Below are 27,171 nucleotides of genomic sequence, written 5' to 3' on the forward strand. Positions count from 1 at the left end.
CCCGCAAGGCAAAAAAAATACACACAAGGAAATAAACACGATGTTTTAGTAAGAAATTAAAGTTTTTGGGGGTTCAAGTTGATACTGGTTTTGTACATTTTTCTACAGAAAGCAGTTATTTCATTTCAAATGATCAAATATAGAAAAGGGTTTTCATTTTATAGATTTTATATATTTGGAAGTAGTAGGAAACATTACTTACCTTGTTACACACCTCTTTTATTGCCCAGTTCGGAAAATTTGTTTGTGTTTGTTTTTTCACTCAAGAGACCTTAAGCCCATCAGCACGCGGACGCAAAACAGAAAAAAAACCCACAACTATGGCCTAATTATGTGTGACATACAAACAAACATATTCGCCATACAAGATTACTTGGTAATTTAAGTTGAATAAAAAGTCATTCGTTTGCCTGACATGGTCTTTACTCTGACAAATTAAGGGTTAGCTGCTTACATATACAAACTTTCTGTATATGTTATCTTTGTCATTGTTAACGTGAAATTATACACAAAACGTATTGTTAACACTATAACGCCTACATCAACATAATACATGTACGTGTTTGTACAAGTGTTGCACATAGTATCAAAGTTACAGCATCTAATTGTTTTATCATAAACACATGTGTTAAATAGTTACAGCATCCGATTGTTTTATGATAAGCAAATGTGTAAAATAGTTACAACATCCGATTGTTTGATCATGAAGAAATGTGCAAAAAAATTACAGCATCTGTATTTTTTCATCACCAAATGTGTCAAATAGTTAAAATATCCGATTGTTTTATAATAAACAAATGTGTTGAATAGTTACAGCATCCGATTGTTTTATGATAAGCAAATGTGTAAAATAGTTTTATCATCAACAAATCGATATAAAATAGTTACAGCACATCTGTATGTTTTATTATTAAGAAATGGACGGACTCGCAACCAATATAAATTTTTTTATAATCACTTTGCACGCTCTGCCAACGTTGGAAAACAATTTTTTAATAAATGAAATGCGCACGTTACATTGAAAGTACAGTACCCAAGTGATAGACGGATTTCATATTTCTTTTTCAGTGAAGAAAAAATAAAATGAGATAAATTAATATTTCACGATGCCTGTAGTTTTTGTTCTATGCAACTATTCAATATAATAGTAAATATATCTACATCATACCTTACCATCTATTAATTTAATACTTGACCAAAGATTTCATTCCGTGAGTTTATATCATTTATCAAAATACACAAAAAATCATACTGATCCTTTTCTGTAATATACCGTACAAATCATCCTACATTCTTGTACAATCTGATTAAAATACAGATCCTTATAACCACTCCGTTAAATGAAGGATCTGACATAATCCCATAGGGGGTCACGTCCAGATGACCTTTATACCACGTGGAATTCACACCAAATCCATTTTCTACACCTTCCTACATCAATTGGAAGCGATATTTCGTCCCAATAAACATACACAATAAGCTTTGTTGTGCTCTTTGGGCGAGATGGCTACGTAAACCAAAATAATTCTGACAGGTTTTTCAAACAATTTCGTCCACTGAAATTCACTGTCAAAATTTTGCAAGTAGCCATTTGATTGGCCATTTTCAAAGGTCACCTGGACATGACCCCTAATGGGATTTTCTCAGATCCTCTTATCAAACGTAGTGATAATAAGGATCTGTATTTTAATCAGATTGATTCTTGTACATTATACTACTAAATTAACTCCCAGATTTAAACGTTCTTGTACATTATACTACCAATACTCCCAGATTTAAACGTTCTTGTATATTATACTACCAATACTCCCAGATTTAAACGTTCTTGTACATTATACTACCAATACTCCCAGATTTAAACGTTCTTGTACATTATACTACCAATACTCCCAGATTTAAACGTTCTTGTACATTATACTACCAATACTCCCAGATTTAAACGTTCTTGTACATTATACTACCAATACTCCCAGATTTAAACGTTCTTGTACATTATACTACCATTACTCCCAGATTTAAACGTTCTTGTACATTATACTACCAATACTCCCAGATTTAAACGTTCTTGTACATTATACTACCAATACTCCCAGATTTAAACGTTCTTGTACATTATACTACCAATACTCCCAGATTTAAACGTTCTTGTACATTATACTACCAATACTCCCAGATTTAAACGTTCTTGTATATTATACTACCAATACTCCCAGATTTAAACGTTCTTGTACATTATACTACCAATACTCCCAGATTTAAACGTTCTTGTACATTATACTACCAATACTCCCAGATTTAAACGTTCTTGTACATTATACTACCAATACTCCCAGATTTAAACGTTCTTGTACATTATACTACCAATACTCCCAGATTTAAACGTTCTTGTACATTATACTACCAATACTCCCAGATTTAAACGTTCTTGTACATTATACTACCAATACTCCCAGATTTAAACGTTCTTGTACATTATACTACCAATACTCCCAGATTTAAACGTTCTTGTACATTATACTACCAATACTCCCAGATTTAAACGTTCTTGTACATTATACTACCAATACTCCCAGATTTAAACGTTCTTGTACATTATACTACCATTACTCACAGATTTAAACGTTCTTGTATATTATACTACCATTACTCTCAGATTTAAACGTCTTGTACATTATACTACCAATACTCCCAGATTTAAAAGTTAATTCTCAAGAAAAGTGATTGAATTGGATAATTTGAAATTATATACAAGATTTGTAATGTTTTTAATGGATTAAAACATGATGGTTGATGTCGATGTATGTACATTTTTGTAGGTGTGTCATCTAGATGAGATCATTCCGGATGTACTTTATTCAATTTCAAATATTATTATAAGAATTTCCTGGGGACCCTTCAAATCCTTTCGTAATATGTTGGTTTCGTAATAAGTGGTTTAATATTAGTACAACAAACACAGAACAAAAACAAAGTGAGTTTTTGAACAGAGATATGCCATTTTTTATTGAAATTGTATGTGAAATACTCGCTGTATGTGCATAATAGCAGTACGTGTGTCAACACATGGCAGTGATCGATTATAAGAAAAATAAAAAAAAAATAAAAACCTAGGTCACAATTCGCCAACTTTAGTTTTGGCACTTCGCATTATGTGGTTTGAAACAGTTTGTACTATCAGAGTTTGTATTCAGTGGGTTAGACGGTACATACTACATATGTTATATTTCCTTAATTTACGTGTACTGCCATTTCTAGCTTCTTTTTACGTTTTATTTGTGTAGGTGTGACATTAACAGTTACGATTGATAGAGAGTCGTCAATAGCTGTAATGAAATCAGTCCGGACATTAAAACTTCCACGAAGCAATCGATAGTAGTATCGGTACTCTTAATAGCGCTATGGATATCGATCATGGCTTTGTGGTGGATGTTAACATTTTATGTAAGTGGAACAATCTCGTCACACATCGCTGACCATTTTATATATTAAATATGTTAAGTTTGTCTTTGATAATTTATCAGTTATTAAAACGTTCTCTCGCCTTTTTAACAATAGGGATAAAATAATAACAGAACAAGACGAAAAAAATCAAAGCAGATAATCACTTTACCAGTGAAGTTAATCAGGCATTTCTAAAACATCTTAGTATTGAGCAAACAAAAGTCGAGACAGGAAACATAATAAGTTGGCTTTTTAAACCATTTTCTTCATATCAATATATAACAATGGAAATGTATTCATATAACTATGTGTATTTACGGTATGAATCAACACAATACACTGTTTTAATTGTTTATAACACTTGTTTAGGTATATCATCTGTACATTAACAACTTCTAACACGCCAGACGTATCCGCTTGTATTATGTACAATATAAACGAGATAAGCCATTACATCCTTAACGGAAACGTATGTTCTCAACAACTCAATAACAACAAATACAAAAGAATTACAACGTATTAATAACAATATTGCATATAGCTGGAGTTCAATAATAAAATGTAACTGAGCATTCTTGTGTCATGATTAAGATCTCGCCTGTTAGAAGGAATGTGAGAGTATCCGAGGAAAAGAGGATTGTATCCTCCGACATTATATAAATAATCAGTATTTTACTGTTTCATTATATATAAAACTAATGACATGTTACATTGCTGCTAGTAAAATGATTCATCAATATGTATCTAGCTCTAGCCAAATTGATTAATCTTAACACTAACTTCATGTGTATCTAATTACAATGGAAATTGTATATTTCGTCTTATCATTCCTAATGTCTTATAAAATTGAAAATATATAATACATGCATTTATCTTTGTTAGAATCATGTGCTGTAATTGATAAATTAATATCTAACGTTAGTACCATTTTAAACTGAAGAAAACAATCTGATTACATTTGCAACCTGAATACCAGAAAATGATATCATTTAATTAGCCAATATCAAACATTGTTAAATGTGTAATGTGCAGGAAATGTGGACAAAAACATAAAAATTTCTTATCTAACCTTTCACAGAAATCTGATACGGACTGTAATGCGTTAGAAATGAATGCTATATAATTAAGACGGGTTTCAGTAGGCACTATTTGGAATTTGTTTTAAGCAAATAGAAACGATAAATAAAGATAACTTAAGGACACTTCCCAAACCACATCTGATTCATCATGCTTGGTGGTACTTGGTGTGACGTCATCATAGTGTTACCATGGTAAATACAGGGATCAGCTCTGAATCTACCTGCATTGAATCCTGGGATAGCCAATAAGGAGTAACCCAGTTTTTTGATACAGAGAGCGACATAAACGTCCTCGAGATGGAAAAACGGTACCTGTCGAGACACTTCAAACACTTTGGTCGCTACGTTCATACTAGTAACGTACCCGGTCCCAGAACAAAAGCCCGGGTAATGACTTCCAGGAAAACTCCTTTTAGAAGCGTACCATTTTGATCGCGAGTCACGAATTGGTTGTGCTTTTTTGTGGCATGCCCCGCCCACTTGTGTTTGTAGTTTATCTTTGTTTGCCTGCAGTGTTCTAAGAATGTTAGGAATGTTTACATACATGTCGTCATCTGTTTTCATTACGAATTTGGCGTGCTTACATTTGGTGCTAGCCCATTTAAAAGCCATCATTGTTTTGTATGTTAGATTGCTGTAAGCATCCTTGAAATCTTCTTGAAGAATGTCTTTGAATATATCGAATTCTTCTTTCACTTTGATATCCATTGCCGGATCTGACGGGGCTCCAAGCAGGAAAGCATAACGTACATTTGAATCAGCCGAATTATTTTTGGCGTACGTTAGCCATGTCTTTCGTATCGTATCTCTCTGTAGTCTGTTCTTGTGGATGGTAAATATCAATACAACAACATCTATGCTTTGGGATTCATTTTTACGAAGGCAGATTTCGTCATTGGCTAATCTGTAGTTGAAATCGTGCCTGAAACAACTTTCACAACTATCTGGACGATCTAACGACGGCTTTGGCGTTACTTTCTGTGTCTTCACTGTGTTGTTCGTGAGAACCAATCTGCGTTCCGTGTCCGTTGTCGTTTTCGGTAAGTTAAAATCTGTTAAACTAAGAGCCTTAAGTAACTCTTTGGCGTCCTTTTCATAGAATTCTTTCACATTATCAGTGAGTTTCGCGGAGAGTGTAAAGATTTCGTTGACGTGGTACCAATACAAAAGGACACTACCAAACATCAACAGACACAGCACTATGAAGGAACAAAGCAACGTCCTAGTCGTGCATGTTCGAGTGCTTTTCTTGCCCGAGTCATTCATAACGGAAACGGAGCAAGCGGTCATACAAGGCATAGTCTTTCAATAGCACGGATTTCCTATTGTAACCGCACTTCAAGGGCAGTAACTCTACTTTTCAAGAGTGTTAACTCTTCACTCCAATGGCGATAAAAATGTCAACAGAACGTCATAATATATCACACTTCTACAGAAACTTTACATAGAGACATCAGATCTGCGAGAAGTTGTTAGACCGTAGATCTACAAACATCACATATCCGTGCTTAGGCTGAACTTTAACATAAATATGAATAACGTTCACATTAATAACATGCAAAGTTACAATGTTGTTAATTCAATACATCCGATTGTTGATACTTCTTTTAATGGAAATATGCTGCATCGTCAATCAATTGGCACTTTTACAATCGATAAGCCTGTTGGAGACAGTTGAAACGGTAAGTGTACTCTCGGTCAGATCGATATGGTATTCCAGTCACCAGAACATGGATTTTAAACCCTCCTTACAAACACCACAGGGTTTAATAACACATATAGTAGTACCTGTATGTATGTCACGTGCGCAGGTGTGTCAGTTTACTGGGTAAACACTGTATAACTGCTGATGCTATTACTCACGCACTCTACTCTGGACGGCAGGTGATGGTGGCACTGGGTTTATAACGATGTCAGTCTCAGTCCCTTGATACTTGTAAACTCCAAATCATATTCAAGTTTTCCTGTTCATTCCGAGACCTACTGAACGTATCCGGTGTCTTCTTACAATGTCCAATGTTTTACCTGATGTCCTTTTTACCAATACATCGTCCAAGTGAAAGTTATGCCTAGTAAACTGAAAAGTGTCTTTATGTTGTCAGGTGTATTCTGAATCCTACTAAGCATGCGTACATCCGTTGTATTTCCGTGTTTTACCCGGATTCCTTTTCGTCTTCATGTGTATTCTGAACCTCTCTGAGAAACACATCCACCATAGCACATGTATTATTTATACCTGGTGATATGTGCGACAGAACGTGTGTATACTCGGGACCAGTGATTGGTTCTTCTGTCTCCAGGTATTCAATCAATATTACTATAATAAGGACAGCACGCTAGAATGACATTGATTGTACCGTGACCAGGACCACATTCGGTAAAACACTAGGCTCACTAACGTCTCCCGTACACACAGTCGAGGCCAAACCTGAAAAATACACAGCAATCCGGTTTTATGGACATGTGTTAAAGCTGAATTACAAATTAAATGAAAAGTTCACCTCAAACACGTTTTAAGGAGAAAATCACAATGACCAAATATAAGTTTACTGTTCATTAGGTTTAGTTACTTAATGTAAACAAAATGGTTTTCGGACATTTCGGGTATAAATTCGATATTAGATTTAATTAATATAAATCCTAGTTTAAATGTAACATTTTCTGTCGTTGAAATGACAACTAAACATTAAAGACGTGTTTACAACATTGATGTTTACAGTATGTATTGAAGTTGCAGTGTATAACAAGTAAATAATTATTTCAGTAAATGTCACTGATAACTAACACATCTTATGCGCCTTTTCGACATATCTTATTTTGTGTGTGCCGGTGAAAGAAGACAGTGTATTATAATACAAAAATAACAAAACATCCTTATGATTAACTTTGGTGATTTTACAGGAAATAGATATCCCTGACCATGAAAATCACGATATTCAAGCCGACCAAACTAAATTATACATATTGGTACGAGGAAATATTTTCGAGCAACACAGTTCAATGAATAAATCTATTGACATAATCACAGTGTTTGTGTACGTACACGCCAGGTGTATCAGACAGATCAACTGGATTAGACAACAAGAGAGCCAATAAAGCACCTATCCAAATGCATTCGTATAGAAACTAATTTCTTTTATCAAATAGAATCTGACCGCCCGGATCCACCAATATTGCATTTGCTGTTACCTATGAATAGAAAATGGTGAATAACTCTACTTTCATCAGAAATATTACCTGTTTAATTCAATGCGTTAACAAGGTTCCTTCAGAGCATACCTAACGAAGCAAGTGAACCGTGTGTCTATCACTTTGAAGATGCTTCATGTCGAACAAATTATGTTTTCAAATTACTTTTTTTCCATTTCTATTGCGGTTTTCCGTATTGGAGGGACATCCCCTTTATATTGTATTCATAGCTGTAACATCCTTTTGATATTTACCTCCATCCATAACGATAAAGGACTCTTTTTTCTTTAAATTTGTATATAATAGTACGTGTATACACAAACAATCTTAAGGAGTTTATTAAAACATCCGGTTACCATGGAAACCGTCAAAGCAATCATCTCTCGCTTTCACTTATGTCCCATTGATTTATGGGTACATTTTCTAATCATTAGTCCATTGATGGAAAGGCTAAATCAGCGATCAATTTCCTTTCCATCAGCTAATTTTGTTGTCCTTTGTTCATTAGCATAACGTACGGTACCGAGGGAAATTACCACCCAGATACCACTACCCGTCTATCTACCATTGACGGCTTATTCCTATTACTCCTCTCAAAGCGAAGTGAGATCAAACAACAAACCTGGTTGTGTGTGTTTATTGGGGTTGATAAAATGCTGTGAGTATACAATGTGTATTCACATTTCAAACTTTATGATATAATAATTGGTTTGTGTATTAACGTTTTAACAATAAATGAAGTAAAAAAAAAGTGAAGTAAAGACCACAATGAAAAACAACGATGAATATTTTGTATAATCGAAAACAAAATTTCACGTTATGGGAGAGTAAATGTACGTTATTTACGTCATCAACACCTGCCATACAGGTAAGAGACAACAGATGGGCCAGATGAGGACGGAGCTTTAAAACAGTGGACAAACAGGACACTCACGAAGGTCATGGGGTTACCAATTATATCTCGTCATGAGAATCATTATCATAATCAAGCTGAAACGTTTAAAAAAAGTCTGTCCTCTTTCACAATGCCAGCCCTTTAGAGCTAATTTTGGAGGAGGAAATTGAGTGGAAGTGCTGAGTGCGACCACGAGCCAGTACGGCTGTAGTCAATCGTAAAATACAATCAATATAATATTACTGGACATATACAGGATCTGTGTTTAACAGTCTTGAATTAACACGTAACTCTTAAATATGATAAAAAACCTTGCTGTAACTAAGGCTTTAACCACGCACCTGTTGTTTCCAGAACAGGTAAATATAACACAGCCGACACGGAGCAGGATTTATGAATTTACCCGGCGGGACAACAGCCGGTCAACGAGAGTCGGTATGATTTGAGGAGTAGATATAAGTTGAATTGATCGTTTCGATCAAAAGTAAAATACATCAGTGTGTACAGCTGTTCAACAAATTTCTAATGTGGTGTACAATATCAGGGCCAATATAGATAATAAAACTTGACTTGTCACTGTTCAGTGAAAGCACTGCTGTTTGTAAATCGGAAGGGACTTTCAAGTCAATATACAATGCTGTATACATTATTACTTGTTTTGAAATAGAAACATATAAAAGGATAACGTTGGGTAAAAAAGTTCAATTGCTTTCAGATGATGAAAGCACAATTTTCAGATGATAAAATAAAATCATTTATTAGTTATTTAAGAAAACAAAACAGCTCAAATTACCTACTTTCATAGGGGCAAAAGTCTTATTAAATATCTGAAATAATCAGACAAAATGCTAATATCAAACCTTATTGATAAATGTTTAAATTATTTATTCATTGTTAATTATTTATAAAAAGGGGGGTTTATACATGAAAAGAAGTTAGACAGGAAACAAATATATAGTTAATTGAAAAATATCAGCTTTTAATAAGGTGGTCGTTATTTCGGCTTAAGGTGGTTATTTTAGTCGGCATAACGTGTACATTTTGTATAATCTTGTTACTATGATGTTTATAAACACATAACTGATTATTTGTAGGAATGTTCATATCTATATGCGATGATTTCATTTTAAAATATTGTTTTCAAATGACAGATAGTTTTTAAACTCAGCATTAACGTTAAAAATAGGTAGGTAATTAGGTTAAATTCCCAGCGTAAACCTTCATTATGGAAGTAATCTTTTGGTGGATTGCTCACCTTTGCATCTTTTTATCGCAAGAATGATGAATTATTTACACAAAAATACCTATTTCAATTTTCTAGTCCAAGTCGACCCGACAGCGACCCTGTGATTTAACATCTGACCCAGAAATGTTTGCCCGAGGGTGAAGACTGGTACGTCTTGTCAATAAGGATCCCCGGGGTAACGTTCAAGGAAGTGCCACACGTTAGATTTTGATACGTTATAGATAGGGGCTTACTTCGCATTAGATACAGCTGTTCTTTTTAATCTTAATTATTACTTCCCTTGTCATTTTGGTAACACAAAACCTATAAACGTTTATGCTATTGTAGTATAACGAATCTGTACTGCGTCAAACATGAACAAAGATTGTTACACAAGATAATACTATCACTGTTTGGTGAAATCGTTATGCTTGAAATGTTAAATTGTGCAAATACATTCATTCATAATCTTCAACACGGTATCATGGAATGTTTACACATGGTATCACTGAATGTTTACACACGACATCATTAAATGTTAACACACGGTATCATTGAATGTTAAAACACTGTATCATTGAATGTTAAAACACGGTTTCATTGAATGTTTACACACGGTATCATTTAATGTTAAAACACGGTATCATTGAATTTTTACACACGGTATCACTGAATGTTAAAACATGGTATCATTGAATGTTAAAACACGGTATCATTGAATGTTTACACACGGTATCATTGAATGTTAACACACGGTATCATTGAATTTTAAAACACTGTATCATTGAATGTTAACACACGGTATCATTGGATGTTTAAATACGGTATGGTTGAATGTTAAAACACGGTATCATTTAAGCATTTAAGTCACTATTTCTTAATTTCATCGGAGTATGAAAGAAATTTGGTTTGCAAACTGCGAGAATCCGCTACGCAAACAAAATTTATTTCATAACCCGATGAAATTAAAAAATAGTGACTTCAATGCTTATAATTAATTTTCCAGACTTCTTCATAAAATGAAATGCGTTACACGTACCATCCCATTGATTTTTCTCCAAGGGATTTTTTTTTCCAAATCAATACGCAACGTCAATGTTTCTATTGTGACGTCCCGATAACGTGGGGTTTCCGCGCCATTCTCGGATTTTTTTTTCATCGTGGAATGAAAAAAATGAATAGGCCAATCATAAAGCCAGAAACTAAAAGAAAATTAATTATTGAATGTTAAAACACGGTATCATTGAATGTTAAATCATGGTATTGTTGGATGTTAAAAGCAATGTATTACTGAATATTTAACAATAATACTATTGGATGCTAAAAGCAATGTATTATTGAATATTTAAACATGGTATCATTGGATGTTAAAAGCAATCCATCACCTACCTATCATGAATTCCAAGAACACTTTTGCTCCTTTGGAATTTATAATTTCCTTATCATAAATATCAAGGATAATAGGGAATTTAATATTAACTTTTTCATTTGATACAAAAAAATAATAAATTATTGGTTCATTGAAACTTTTTGGGATCATTGTTTGTAACTTATGATTGATTATCACTATAACTACATGTTAAATCTATTCTGATTCGAATCGATGGCCATGTCATATGGCATGCATATGTACCTATATATAAACCTTACCTGTATGTGTTCATTAGACCACAAACAGGGTTATATTGACTGTGAAAACAGGGTTATATTGAATGTTAAAACAGGGCTATATTGACTGTTAAAACAGGGTTATATTGACTGTTAAAACAGGGTTATATTGACTGTGAAAACAGGGTTATATTAAATGTTAAAACAGGGTTATATTGACTGTTAAAACATGGTTATATTGACTGTTAAAACAGGGCTATATTGAATGTTAAAACAGGGTTATATTGACTGTTAAAACAGGGTTATATTGACTGTTAAAACAGGGTTATATTGACTGTGAAAACAGGGTTATATTGACTGTGAAAACAGGGCTATATTGAATGTTAAAACAGGGTTATATTGACTGTTAAAACAGGGTTATATTGAATGTTAAAACAGGGTTATATTGAATGTTAAAACAGGGTTATATTGAATGTTAAAACAGGGTTATATTGACTGTTAAAACAGGGTTATATTGAATGTTAAAACAGGGTTATATTGACTGTTAAAACAGGGTTATATTGAATGTTAAAACAGGGTTATATTGAATGTTAAAACAGGGTTATATTGAATGTTAAAACAGGGTTATATTGAATGTTAAAACAGGGTTATATTGAATGTTAAAACAGGGTTATATTGAATGTTAAAACAGGGTTATATTGAATGTTAAAACAGGGTTATATTGAATGTTAAAACAGGGTTATATTGAATGTTAAAACAGGGATATATTGTTTATTAATGTTAAAACAGGATTATATTGACTGTTAAAACAGGGTTATATTGAATGTTAAAACAGGGTTATATTGACTGTTAAAACAGGGTTATATTGAATGTTAAAACAGGGTTATATTGAATGTTAAAACAGGGTTATATTGAATGTTAAAACAGGGTTATATTGAATGTTAAAACAGGGTTATATTGACTGTTAAAACAGGGTTAATATTGTTTGTAAAAAACAGGGTTATATTGACTGTTAAAACAGGGTTATATTGACTGTAAAAACAGGGTTATATTGACTGTTAAAACAGGGAATTATTGAATGTTAAAACAGGGTTATATTGAATGTTAAAACAGGGTTATATTGAATGTTAAAACAGGGTTATATTGAATGTTAAAACAGGGTTATATTGAATGTTAAAACAGGGTTATATTGAATGTTAAAACAGGGTTATATTGAATGTTAAAACAGGGTTATATTGAATGTTAAAACATGGTTATATTGAATGTTAAAACAGGGTTATATTGAATGTTAAAACAGGGTTATATCTAATGTTAAAACAGGGTTATATTGAATGTTAAAACAGGGTTATATTGAATGTTAAAACAGGTTATATTGAATGTTAAAACAGGGTTATATTGACTGTTAAAACAGGGTTATATTGACTGTGAAAACAGGGTTATATTGACTGTTAATTAAAAACAGGGTTATATTGACTGTTAAAATAGGGATATATTGAATGTTAAAACAGGGTTATATTGAATGTTAAAACAGGGTTTATATTGAATGTTAAATCATAGTTATATTGAATGTTAAAACATGGTTATATTGAATGTTAAAACAGGGTTATATTGAATGTTAAAACAGGGTTATATTGAATGTTAAAACAGAGTTATATTGAATGTTAAAACAGGATTATATTGAATGTTAAAACAAGATTATATTGAATGTTAAAACAGAGTTATATTGAATGTTAAATTATGGTTATATTGATGTTAAAACAGGGTTATATTGAATGTTTAAATTATGTGTTATATTGAATGTTAAAACAGGGTTATATTGAATGCTAAATTATGGTTATATTGGATGTTAAAACAGGGTTATATTGAATGTTAAAACAGGGTTATATTGATGTTAAAACAGGGTTATATTGAATGTTAAAACAGGGTTATATTGAGTGTTAAACAGGTTATATTGAGTGTTAAAATAGTGATGTATTGAATGTTAAAACAGGGTTATATTGAATGTTGAGTCATGGTTATATTGAATGTTAAATCATAGTTATATTGAATGTTTAAACAGTGCTATATTGAATGTTTAAACAGTGCTATATTGAATGTTAATTCACGGTTATATTTAATGTTAAAACATGGTTACATTGAATGTTAAATCATGTTTATATTGAATGTTAAAACAGTGATATATTGAATGTTAATACAGGATTAAATTGAATGTTAAAACAGTGTTATATTGAATTTTAAAACACAGTAATTTTTGAATGTTAAATCATTGTTATATTGAATGTTCAAACAGAGTTATAGTGAATGTTAAAACAGGGTTGTATTGAATGTTAAAACAGGATTAAATTGAATGTTAAAACAGGGTTATATTGAATGTTAAAACATGGTCATTTTAAACATTATAATTACTTCTAACAGCTCAACTCACCAAATTCGTACCTCGGATTGCATTTGTCCTTCACGGAAATCTCAACAGACAACACGTTACCTGTAAAATATAAAAAAGGTAATGTTTCCTTAGTGTGTTTAATGTTTACACAATGGGTGGTTTATCGTGTCCTGTCATGCATAACGGCGATCTGGTAACTCCGACATACAGAGATTAGGTTACGGCAAATGGCGAAGACAATTCTGATATACTTTCATAAGTTTTCTTTAAACTCTGTCTCAATATCACTTTTAGACATTTTGTGGAATAAATGGATAGGCCCGATAGCCGATTTGACAGGTACATATATCTGGTGATATTATATAATAAATACAGATATATATATCGACAGACAAACGAAACATATATGGCAAGCCCGAGTTTCCTCTAGACCTGACATCCGATTGTAAGACACTTATATAATTAGTGAATGGTTAGCATATAATAAAGTCTTTTTCTGGCTCTCGGTTCTGACTGTTAGGTTCCGATTTGAATTCATCAAACCAGAATTTTACAGTCTGACACACAGGAACGAACGTGACTTAGGCCACAGGCCCACATGGGTATCGGTAGGTTGAGTCGGGTCAGAGGAAATCATCATATATATATAATATCCCAGTGGTGAAAACTGCGATATTAAATGGATAGATTCTGGATAAAAGATTAAGATATCGTCAGAACCATAAGATCAATTTATAAGGTGAATAATACATAAAAATATCCACCTACCTGGCTACGTCGTGTATTTTACATCCGCCTACCACGCCTGTCCAGTGCCTTAATGTGTTAACGTTTACAGGGAAAACAGGTAGATAGACGTGAGTACTGAAGCGTGACTGGTCAATACCATAAAGCTGTACATTAGCCGCGGTACCCGGTCCCAAGTCTGTGCTGAGAACGAGAGGGTATAGTGACACTACAGTAGGTTATACTTATACACCATATGTCTTAAAACATTATCGAGTGTGTCCTGGAGACTCGCATAGTCATAATAACAGAACTCAGAAGAATTTCTTATACTCGATCAAGAATAGAATAGGTTATATCTTCTGACATCCTCAATAAAGGTAGTCATTTATAAATTACTTCTCGTGATAATAATAAACATAATGTGTCTAAATATATAATACATATGTACATACAAAGAGACTTTTGTAATATTACTGTCATTCTTACTAAATAAAAGATTTTTTAATTCCTGCTAATATCAACTCATATTGTGTACCGATATAATGATAAACAAATTTTGTAATATAATGTATACGTACATGTACTTAATTATTAATCAATACACACATTATTAATTTTATTCTATTGTTTATTTATCGTACTATTTATATTTATATTACCTGGCTGCTGGATTCATACGAATTCATTAACTGATGAATCATTAACTGTGTATTCATGATCATTCACTGTGTATTCACTAACTGTGTATTCACTAACTGTGTATTCAAAGTATATTCACAGTGTATTCACAAACTTTGTATTCACCGTGTATCCAGTTACTGTGTATTCAGTTACGGTGTATTTACTGTTTATTCACTTACTGTGTATTCGCTGTTTATTCAATAACTGTGTATTCACTAACTGTGTATTCACTTATTGTGTATTCACTGTGTATTCACTAACTGTGTATTCAATTACTGTTTATTCACTTACTGTGTATCCACTAACTATTTATTCGCTGTTTATTCATTAATTGTGTATTTACTGTGTATTCACTTCCTGTGTATTCACTAACTAAGTATTCACTGTTTATTCACTAACTGTGTATTCACTTACTGTTTATTCATTAACTGTATGTTCACTGTGTACTCACTAACTGTGTATTCATTGTGTATTCAATAACAGTGCATTCACTATGTATTCACTAACTGTGTATTAACTGTTTATTCACTGTGTATTCACTAACTGTGTATTCACTTACTGTGTATTTACTAACTTTGTATTCACTAACTGTGTATTCACTGTTTATTCACTAACTGTGTATTCACTTACCGTGTATTCATAACCTGTACATTTACTTACTATGTATTCACTTACTGTGTATTCACTGTTTATTTACTAACGGTGTATTTACTAATTGTGTATTCACTGTATATTCATTTACTATGTATTCACTAACTATGTATTCACTTACCGTGTATTAACTAACTGTGTATTCACTAACTGTGTATTTACTAACTGTGTATTCACTAACTGTGTATTTACTAACCGTGTATTCGCTAACTGTGTATTCACCAACTGTGTATTCACTTATTGTGTATTCACTGTGTATTTACTAACCGTGTATTCACTAACTGTGTATTTACTAACCGTGTATTCACTCACTGTGTTTTTCACTGTGTATTCATTAACTGTGTATTCACTTACTATGTATTCACTAAGTGTGTATTCACTGTGTATTTACTGACTTCAAATTTTGCAAATTGATCTCTTCCTACAGATCCCAATCTAATTAATATATTACTGAACAAGTAAATGTTGGAATTATCTCATAGAAGGATAAAGAGACGACGACATAACTCTTTTTATTACGCTCCTGAAGTTCCCCGCGTATTCGGGATCGGCAGTTACATTATTCAATCAAATAAATAGCTCATTGCGATTAAAGGTATTATATGACAACCATATCGAAAGGTAAGTAATAATTGTTATTTTTTGTTGTTCAATGGCGTATGACAGATATTTCAACTTAACTTGTTCGCCGCGCATCATTTAAAATATTTATCAAAAATGTCGTTCATACAACAGTGAACAAAAAACAATAATCATTTTTATGATCCAAAAGGAAGAACTAGCAAATTCTTAAACTTATACCCCACCTAGTTTCGCAGCTAACAAAAATCACATTTTAACACGTCTTTACAAAAACGGTTACTAACGTTGGAAAGAGCAAGGATTTAAACGCTGTCTCTTTACACTACTAAACACCACGCGAGACACCTATGAACCGGGAATAAAAACCATTTTTCTCAACAAATACTTGTCTGATCAAACGAAACACCAATGTAAAGCTTATTAAATTTCACAACGTTTATTACTTGCTTTAAGGACGGAAGATTTAGAAGATATGTCTTAAATTTTCGTTAAAAAAATACGACAGCTCATGAAATGACGGCCCGCTTCAGATTGTAAGACGGTAACCCTCGCACCCGCCAGCTACATCAAAGGGATATCGAAGGAAAATCAGTCGTCGCCCAACGTCACGGTCAGTGCACAAACACAAAAGCTCCTGCGTTGTACTTCCCCAAAGCCCAGTGTTACTTATCCTTTTCATAATATACGTCCTTGGAAAGAGTGATAATTTTCCTTTCAAAATCCTACACAACTATACAAAGTGTCGTCACTAAGACGTCTAGGAGCTTTCCACCCTTTACATGTATAGTACAATGCAGAGTAGCTCAATAAGGGTTGGGGTTTTTTGACGATTTTTTAATCCATTAGACCCATAAAAATGGTCTATGGATTTATATTTACAGTTACTTGCCATTTCTGCTATATAAACTGACCAAGGCAAAGTGAAGTATTTGACGGTATAACTGACACCCAAAACGTGATCATTATGGAACTGTTCCCAAAACGTGATCATTATGGCTGTTCCATTTTGTGGATTAAGGTGGTAGTCTCACATTCCCCAAAATAAAATGTAAATATAAGCATTAAACTATCTTCATATATGGTATCTGTGGTCTATATAGATGCTAGAGCTTTGCAGACAATCAGCGCGCATTATGAAGATTGTCTTCAAAGCTATGGCATTTATATAGACCATAGATGTCATAGGAAGAAAATTTAATGCTTAAATGAAGTGTAACTTTATTCTCAGATCCCTGTGGTAAATACCGTTATAATTAGGTATAAAATAAAGAACTTGGCATAGAGTCCCCTTGCAACATACCCCAGTAGAAAACATAATGTCAAGCCCATTATGCCTTTTCAAACCCCACCTTATATATATATTGTAATTAATTCTCAGACCTGTTTGATTCCGACGGTTACACTGTGAGTAAGGCCTATCAAATACCCTTGGTTTTTTAGCCCATAGCAAGACATATTTACATCAACATTTGTTATTTTTTGTATTGTGAAATGGAAAGAGGAGTGTACAAGTTGTAACCGAAGATCAATTAGACAGATCGCGTACTCCTTTTTACGTCATACAAATTAGCATATTGATCTCGAATTCAAAAATAAATTTATAGTGGTTTAAGAACACACTGAATATTCTTCATAAGTTCATACCAGAACTTACCTGAAACAGCCTACATGTCAACTTCTCCTTGATCGATAATCAATGTCATCAATCTATCATCAGCATCCTATGCGCGCTTATAAAAGTTGGCGCGTTCGATCGGGAAACAGATCTTGAGGCTACTAGTTCCGGACTCCAGACCAACAATATTAGTCACCAGAAGGATTGTCCATTGTTACAGACTGTCAGACGTTCATAGTTTAAATAGAATGACATCTAAAGCTTTTACCAAACCACTCAATAAAACAATGAAAACAAAATCAAACATGCATTGTAGATTTTGAAAACATACGTATATAACAGGTCATTGTGGAAATATTCATTGGAGCTAAAAAAAGTATGATACAACTGACTTTTGATATACCAATAGTACTAGGTAAGCAACTGTTTTAGATGGTTGCTTACATTAAACGTCTGTCGACTAGATTTATTGATTAGAATTGTTGCAATCGGCTCATTTACAGAGAGTGACACTCAACTTCAAAACGATACAATCAACCGCAGTGTACAGTAATTCTATTGTTATGTACTTCAACTGACGAATCAAACTACCTATCTATATATCTGTTTTCGCACACAGAGCCTTCTGTTCACGAAATTACCATATAAAGAACTATCAATGACCACCAGATATTATCGTATAAGGAGGTATCACGGACTATAAAATGTTATATTTGTAACTGTATCAAAGTCCAAAGAATGAATTATGAATGGTCAATAATCACGAACATTACGGACCAAGAAATGTAAATCTGGGAATAATGATGCATAAGGAATGATTACGGACCATGGAATGAATAAGGAATTGTCACGGAACCACGGAATGATGGGTTTAGGGTTTTATTAGTTTAATGTCCTATTAACAGCCAGGGTCGTGTAAGGACGTACCAGGTTTGTTGGTGGAGTACCCGGAGAAAAACCACAGCCAAGCGGTCAGTATCTGGCAACTGCCCCACATGGGATTCGAACTCACGACCCAAAGGTGGGGGCTTAGGATAATATGTCGAGATAACTCAAGTCGTGTCAACACCCCTTCGCCCTGACATTGTGTTGTGGTCCCGGAACTCCAAGCAGGTCCTTATGGTGGAACTGACAGTACCATGGGAGGACAGGATTCCAGTCAAGGATTTATAAGTGAGAAGGATTCGTGACTGTCTCTTTACATTACAAAACACCACGCGAGACGCCTATGAACCGGGAATAAAAACCATTTTTCTCAATAAATACTTGTTTTATCGAGTCAAACGAAACACCAATGTAAAGTTTATTAAATTTATTACTTGCTTTAAGAATGGAATATTTAGAGGATATGTCTTAAATTTGCGTTAAAAAAGTACGACAGTTCATGAAATGACGGTCCGCTTCTGAAAGTAAGACGGTGACCCTCGAACCCGCAAGCTACATCAAAGGCTGCGCCGGCGGATATCAAAGGAAAACCAGTCGTCGCCCAACGTCATCGACAGTGACCAAACACAAAAGCTCCTGCCTTATATTTCCCCAAAACCCAGTGTGACTTATCCTTCTCATATACGTCCTTGCTTCCAGTGGAGGTTTGATGTCGAGGGTTCCCCGGCCAGTCACTGTGGAGAACTCTTAGTTTGTTGGGCGTCGTGGGAGCAGAAAGGAAGAAGTTGGTGGGAGCAGTGAGCAGGCAGGCAGATATAGCTAGAGGCGGCATTAGGCTGGATTTGGAGGAAGAGGGACGAGAGATGCACCATGGAGAAGGTTAACGGAATCGGGGTGCGCAGGAGGTGCGTACTTCTGACTTAGGGAGCGCTGAGACGGCATTGGGGGGGAGCTCGAAGCGAGAAAATGGCCGACGGTAGTTGTTTACATTTTTTCGATGCGATCATAGACATAGATATTGAGAGGAAAATTAAAAACCAACAATTTTTGCGTGTAGAGTTATTTACATTCTACCGATGAGATGTGTTGATTGAAGCCAAGGATGCACGATTCGTTCAGGCTAAGCCACATAAGTCATGCGAGTAGGGGCGTGGAGTGATTTGTTTACATTTTTCGCTGTCAAAATACGGAGCATGCGGTGATTTTACGTAGTTTACAATTCCAGAACCAGACCAATTAAGATTTTCATTAACATTGAAATGTGCGATTAGAAGTAAAATTTCTCCATGGTTGAAATTTGGCAAAATTTACCCTACGTTAGCGAGGGACAGGATCGGGGGGAGACCCTATTTTAGATGGGGACGGTGCATGGGTGGGCCCCGCGGGGTTACGTTATGTATATATCCGTTAGGTCTACATTAATCTGCAGAATGATCTCCTACTGTAACTTAAAATTAATTTAGATGAGGTTGAATTCCATATATTCATGATTTATAAGTCATCTACGTCCCCGTTTTTGGCGATATTTAAACCAGAGACGTACTTTATTTCTTTCAAGCTTTTAGTTCTACATTGATATTGTAGACAAATAATATTCAATCATAAGCTTTGAAATAAAATTTGATTCAAATATTTTATTTATTGGTTTTGTTTGTTTGTTGATATGATCATTTCGGGTGGAATACCTATCGACATTATATCTACATTGAAATCACGCTAAAGTTGCAGATAATGTGTCATAATTCATGCTGTCAGAAACATTTTAATTGTCAATGTGTTTTAGTGCTTTACACACAGAATATTAAATTACTGCCGGTTTTTATTTTAACCCAGTAAATTTATATTTTACACTTCTGAATTGTATCATTACTTAATTATGCATATACCCAATGCATTGACATATTAACATACAGACACAGATGGGGATACAGGTATAAAGTTGTGTAATAACTGCACCTAATATTTAGATAGTGTACCTGTAACTAACTATCTACAGGAACATACCTGTAGGTCTGTTTTTATGACCACCAGGGCCTTATATATAACAAAAAAAAAAATATATATATATACCAGCAAGTATGTTGTTGTAACAATTATGTTTCAGTATACACGGACCTATAAAATATCAAAATACTAATGGGCAAAATACGGAATGGAAAAATATAGGAGAAGAAGACGGCGAAGAAGAAGAATGGTGTGTGGCAACCGAAACGTTTTACAGAGAAATAAGAGTTATGCCCCTTGTCTTTTTTTTTTTTATCCAATCAGGTACAAGCAGTTTGTCAGTGCGAGACCAGCTTGCTTGATTGACAACAAGTGCGTGTGTATTTTAGGCTAAATATTGTTCATCAGAATGCCTCCGAAAAAGAAAAAGGGGAAGGGGAAAGGAAAGAAAAAGAAGAAGGATGGTAAGCTATTCGTCCCCATGATACGTTTAAGGACAAATGTTGGTATTGTATCTCTAAATATGTGAATAATTATACCAAACCACAGGCAGCTCTACACATACATTTTACAATATGGATTGTGTTAAACAGTAGATACTGATGATCAGCTGCCTATATGCTCCATACCAAGAATCTAAATTTGGATAAATTTCTATTGTCAAAAAAAAGGAAAAAGAAAAATTAAAACCCCAAATTATTTTTTCAAAATATTTGTAAACTGTAACCGACATTTAACCATTTTGACTCGCCTCAACTGATTTCTCTCTATGTCAGTAATTACATATATACGGTACCGTCATATTCCAGCCCAAATCTGGATATGACTGATCAACCATTCTAACACTCAAAGACGTACACGACACCCACACCCCCCAACTAGTCCATTTACAGGTTCATATCAGGTGTACCACAGAACGGTTCTGCTGTAGGACTTAAAGGAATGTACTAGTACTGTGCCAGCCAAACCGAACTGGTACAAGTTGTTTGTTTCTTGAAACCTACCGCTTTGATCAAAGATGGTGACTCTATTAATGTATTACATTTGTCATTGAAATTTGCATTTGATGTAATCAAATTAATACATAATGGATTTATATTCAATTTATTTTGTATTTGAATGCATTTTGAAACCTTTTAAGTATTGTTTATCTGTAATGCTATTAAAATGGAAAGTAACTTGAAGCGCATCTTTCATATGGTTGCATGTCACCATATTGGAAAAACCCAAATGCGTCCATTAATCTTTGTTGTATCAATTCAGTACAACTGGTAAGGACCTGTAAAAGGAATGTACAGTCACTGTGAGTATTGTGATGGGTGCCAAGTTTACAAAAGGAAGTAGAAAATTAGTGGCAAAACTAGAATGTTCTACTAATTGAGCTACCGTGTACATATGTACCATATAGCTGGACAAAGTTTATCAAAGTTAAGGAATGTTCATGCAACTGGACCATGGTCGCTGATGTACGACCCCCATCCAGTCCCTCTACATCATTAATGAATAGAGAATGGAATCATTCAAGCTGATGGTCATCATCAGAATAGGAAATTTTGGTGACAGGCTGTCTCTTACGATAACATGTGCTTATTTTTTTTATTTATTTTTATTTATTTTGTAGATGCTTCCTTAGAACTTGAGGACAAATACAAAAAGACCATGACAGAGATAGAGGCCTTGAAGGATCACCTTGGTAATTATCACAAATAAGTCCAATTGCGACAAATTTATGTGCTTGAAAACCATAAGTGTATGCAGGTCTAGCAATATACCACACTGTTATAATCATTTGATATTTCAAGTACCGTATTCAACCATATAAGCACCCAGGGTGTTTAAAAAATTGAAAAAAAATATTGAAATAAAATGAAATTATTGCAAAGCAAAGTGCAAACAAACAAAAAGGTTTTTATTGTTGGTCTTTATTTATGCCCAGGCAATTGATATTGACGTCTGAAAAGGGGGAGGGGCGCTTATAGGGACATGGGCACTTATTGAGTCAAATACAGTAATTCATCTCCAAATTATGTCCAGATTTTGGTGTACTAGTCAGTTTGGCTGATCAATATTTATCTATTTTTTTATCCAACAATATTATTTTTTATATTAGATATACATCAAATGTACAGCTTATATTTTAAAGGGACAATTCAATGAGGCTACATTCTGTTACATAGCCATGAAGCAAAATATGACATAAATGAATTATTCTATATTTTTTATGAAACATATAACAAGAAATATTGAGAAATTCTACCACATTGTTAAGTATTTTGACTGTTACCGTTGAAACTCCAAATCGTTGATCAATACGATTAAGTAGGTATAATATGTATGCTGTATCAATACCCAAGCCAAAGTCACGCATGTTAAACAAATGCAATACCTAACCACCGAGGAGTCGTTGAAATTATATTTAGACAAGAACATGCACCTTATAATGTGAACACTCTACTGGTAGAGCAATTTGAGTAGTTCTAGACAAAAATTTCTTTACTACACTGACAAGGGCTAGGGTTCCGCATGCAAGACACACAATGTGTAATGGCGGACAGTAAGCGAGTTACAAACACATACATTTCACTACAGCAGGCTTTTCTGACATATCACAGTATAACCAACTAATCTTATATCCATTAGAACTCATTTGTTTCTGATATATATGCAAATTTAAATGTACTGTTAGACTGAATTGTCACTTTAAGACACTGGCCATGTATACTTTTTATCTTGTAACATTTATCAAAGCATACTATTTTGCCGGCGCAAATGTTGAAATTCTAAAATATATCTGTTTTCATCACATATGAATTCGACAGTGCTGAATACAGCAAAAATATATGTGATATGTGTATTCTGACATCACCAATACTGATTGCTGATACAGTTCTCCATTTAAGATGAGTTCGTAGATAAAATACTCATTAAAATCTATCAATTACCTGTAAAAATTGTATGAACGTGTACTAATTATATAGTTTGTATTAGGCCATCCTATTATAATGAAAGTTACATCCGAAAATAAAATGAGAAGAAACTTACTAAAATCAGAAGAATTCAAGTCTTGCTCAAGAATCTGTATCAACTCTTAATTTGTTTCAAATTGATAATTGCACTTATGTAATTTTATACTGAATTAGTTTGTTATTAATTACTTTCCACTGTAACCACTAGTGATGGACCAATGATTGAAAAAAATTAAAAATTAATTGATAAAAAACCTCTGTGGTCACTAAGTTTTTGCCTTTTTTTCTAATCATAATTTAACATTGCCAGATAAAGTCATGGCATTGTTGCATTCTGTGGTACTTTTTTAGCGATTCGAAAGGAGATTGCAAGGAAGTCACAAGCCATGGGGAATATGATGAAGTCCCGAATGGCTGACGCCCAGAAGGATATGGAGGAACAGAAAGCGGACCAGAAAGCTATCAATTCAGGTCAGTCTGTTTTAATAGCTGTGCTTAAAAACTTCAGAAATAAAGTCCAGTGTATCAATCTTTCCTCATATTTTCTGAATAGATTCAGTGGTACCATGATTTCAGTAGAATATCTAAGATATCTGAGCATGGCCTAAAATATTAAAGTATACATATAAGATATTTAAGCAGTCGTTAAGTTGCTATATGAGCGCATTTCTTGTGGATGATAAAAAATCAATCTGTCAAATCTTTTGAATTAAATTTCTCTATGATTTTTTTTTCTTAAAAAAATCAGTCTTTGAAATACATTTTTTGTATTCCTTAAATACCTAGATTAAACAATGTCAATGCACATGCTTGTTGGTATATCTGTGTTTTATAATAAAGGTATTGTGGAGATTTAATTGGATGACATAATTATTTCTGGTCTGTTGGAATAGCATTGATATTTTTTTTAATCTCTGTTAATTTTATAAGGTTAGAAAAATTTGTTTGCAAAGTCTGTGAATCGGCATAACAGATTCTCACAAAAATAAAGCAAAAAAATTATAACCAGATGAAATTAAAAAATAGTGACATCATTGCTTATACAGATGTACATAATTGATTTTTGAGAAAACATGTTTTAATGTATGATTCCGTTGATTTCTCAAGGGATTATATTTCCAAATCAAAAAGGGATTGGGGCACGTTAGCTAGTATTTGTGTATAGTGAACAAGCCTAGCAAGTGTAAATATTATGCAATAGTGCATACCCAATAGTGCCATTCTCAGATTTTTTTAAGCATGAAAAAACATCAAAATATGCTGCATGTCTATAAAATCAATTTACTTATACAAGAAAATCTATTTTAATGACAGAAATGGCACTGGCTTACAAAAGTATGCAGACAACACTACAACTCAAAGTGCACACACTCGACATGAAGCTGATGCAGACGGAGGCCAAACTTAGTAAGTTGATATAAAAATACCAACAAATAAATCTTAAGTTGGAAAAATGGACGCCACAGTGACCATTTTTGTCTTAATTGTACATTTTCACTACATGAACTCATAATTCTAATACAAAGTTTCAGTTTAACAGGGGTTTCATTATCTTTCAATAGAGTCAGTACAATTGCAATTTCAGGGGGTACTTTTCTATACTATCTGTATGCTATCTAATGTAATTTAGCCCAAATCAGGTGGTATCACAGCTAGGTTTAACTGGCAAAATGTACCCGGTACCGTCTGATAATGAAACCCCTGGTTTAATGTAGTGTAAGAGATATGGTCCTAGTGATCCCATTAATGTAGGCCAAAGGTAAAAATATATAGGTCACAGTGACCTAATTTTGATACAATTTTAACAATACACTTTGCCATTTATGAAGTTCCAGTTAGGATGTTTACAGTAGACTACACAATCTTTTTGTCATGATTTGGCCAAAGATAAAAAAAAGTCTCACATTGACTATCTTCTGAATACACTGGCTGCAAACTTAAGCGAAAATGTAGATGAAGTTTCAGTCATGTAATTTGTAAGTTATTTGTGAAAAACAGCTGCCAGAAAAACCATGGAAAACAGAGACACAAAACTCCAATCTCGTGTCAGTACACTGGTAGGGGACGTATATAAAAGGCAATGAATTCAATTGCTCTTCAAAGAAAATAAGACTTTCTATTTCACACATGGTATACCAGTAAAAATAAAAACGGAATGATGTAACATATTTGCATTACAGAAGAGACAGAGAAAAAGCTAAGAGAGACAGAGGATGAGAAGGAACGTATCACTAGGGAAAAGGACGAAGAAATAGAGAAACTGAATCTCAACATCAGAGTAATGGAGAAAGAGTATATCCGAATTCTCGATGTAAGTTAACAACTACTGGAGTATCAGTAATTGGTGAATTAAGCTCCTATAATACATGTACTGTAAACCAACTTTTATTTGCGTGTAATTTACTTTCACGAATTTTGCGATTCAAGTAATTTCAAGTGCTTTGATTAGTTTAGCATCCTACTAACACCCAAGGTCATTTAAGTACATACCATACTTAAGCTTACTGGTGGTTGAGAACTGGAGTACCTAGAGAAAAATCATTGCCCAGCTAATGGTACCTGCCCACATACCAATGAACTCACAATATGTCAAGACATCTTAACAACTGGACCACCACAGTCTATAGCCCTATCACTTTGTCTCCCATTTTTTGTTTGTTCCAGTCAAACTTATATTTAACATTTAGTCATGCTTATTTTGATTCATTTACATGCCATATAATGAAACTAAGTTTTATCATAGACACGCCAGAACAAACTAATTAACTTCATTATAGAAATAAAATATCAAGATTTATAAAATGTATTAGTCATGATTGATTATTTGTTGACAGGAGTCGTTGAATTCCCTTGTGTCCAAAATTGATGATGCCAAGAGTAAATGGGAACTATCTGGTGCTAACCTACAGGCCAGAAACAAACAGAATCTGCTGGAGCTTGGACTTCATCCGCTAGATATATAGAAGACCGACCAATCTGGGACAAAGAAATTTAAACACCAACCAATTAAAAACGCACAAATTATCTACCAATCAGGTTCACAGTAATCAACATAAAACTAGGAAACCAAATTATTCAAGCAGCAGATACAAGAAATCTGTCTCATTTTGTGATGAGTAGAATTAGAAAGTAAAAAAAAAAAAAACTGGTTTCAATGTAGTTGTGTAAGGTCAGATGACAAACTATGAGTTTTATCACTAGAAATCAGTATCTGGTAGGAGACATGCAAACAGAATTAAAGAGGAAAACAGATTACATTGAAGTTCTTTTACTGGCGTACTTATGATAATGTATG

At 33.7% G+C, this 27,171-nt stretch overlaps 2 protein-coding genes across 3 annotated transcripts; one reads left to right on the forward strand and one right to left on the reverse strand.

The window, feature by feature from the left end:
- Positions 1 to 1,265: 1,265 nt before the first annotated feature.
- On the reverse strand, positions 1,266 to 18,233 carry LOC138317608 (beta-1,3-galactosyltransferase 1-like). 2 transcript variants are annotated; one of them, XM_069259389.1, is made up of 4 exons: positions 18,121 to 18,233; positions 14,592 to 14,753; positions 13,874 to 13,922; positions 1,266 to 6,948 (listed from the first exon to the last, which is right to left on the reverse strand). In XM_069259389.1, exon 4 carries the CDS (start codon positions 5,817 to 5,819, stop codon positions 4,635 to 4,637), a length of 1,185 nt encoding a protein of 394 aa, XP_069115490.1. In that variant the 5' UTR covers positions 5,820 to 6,948; positions 13,874 to 13,922; positions 14,592 to 14,753; positions 18,121 to 18,233; the 3' UTR covers positions 1,266 to 4,634. The 2 variants fall into 2 exon arrangements, with proteins under 2 accessions (XP_069115490.1, XP_069115489.1); XM_069259388.1 differs by having other exon boundaries at positions 13,863 to 13,922.
- A 2,992-nt stretch (positions 18,234 to 21,225) lies between these two features.
- LOC138317609 (dynein regulatory complex protein 12-like) lies at positions 21,226 to 26,990 on the forward strand. The gene is made up of 6 exons (XM_069259391.1): positions 21,226 to 21,374; positions 22,532 to 22,603; positions 24,228 to 24,347; positions 25,191 to 25,283; positions 26,057 to 26,187; positions 26,711 to 26,990. The coding sequence occupies exons 1-6, from the start codon at positions 21,320 to 21,322 to the stop codon at positions 26,837 to 26,839; spliced, it is 600 nt and encodes a 199-aa protein (XP_069115492.1). The 5' UTR covers positions 21,226 to 21,319; the 3' UTR covers positions 26,840 to 26,990.
- Positions 26,991 to 27,171: the final 181 nt, after the last annotated feature.

The sequence above is a fragment of the Argopecten irradians genome, chromosome 3, assembly GCF_041381155.1.
Source record: "Argopecten irradians isolate NY chromosome 3, Ai_NY, whole genome shotgun sequence".
NCBI classification, from domain to species: Eukaryota; Metazoa; Mollusca; class Bivalvia; order Pectinida; family Pectinidae; genus Argopecten; species Argopecten irradians.

What these genes read in the sequence shown, in the direction of transcription:
- LOC138317609 (XM_069259391.1), top strand. Translation starts at nt 21,320, where the DNA reads ATGCCTCCGAAAAAGAAAAAGGGGAAGGGGAAAGGAAAGAAAAAGAAG. An exon ending in CCAGAAAGCTATCAATTCAG is followed by an intron (nt 24,348 to 25,190) that starts GTCAGTCTGTTT and finishes TTTTAATGACAG; the next exon opens with AAATGGCACTGGCTTACAAA. An exon ending in GCAGACGGAGGCCAAACTTA is followed by an intron (nt 25,284 to 26,056) that starts GTAAGTTGATAT and finishes TTTGCATTACAG; the next exon opens with AAGAGACAGAGAAAAAGCTA.
- LOC138317608 (XM_069259389.1), bottom strand. Translation starts at nt 5,819, where the DNA reads ATGCCTTGTATGACCGCTTGCTCCGTTTCCGTTATGAATGACTCGGGC.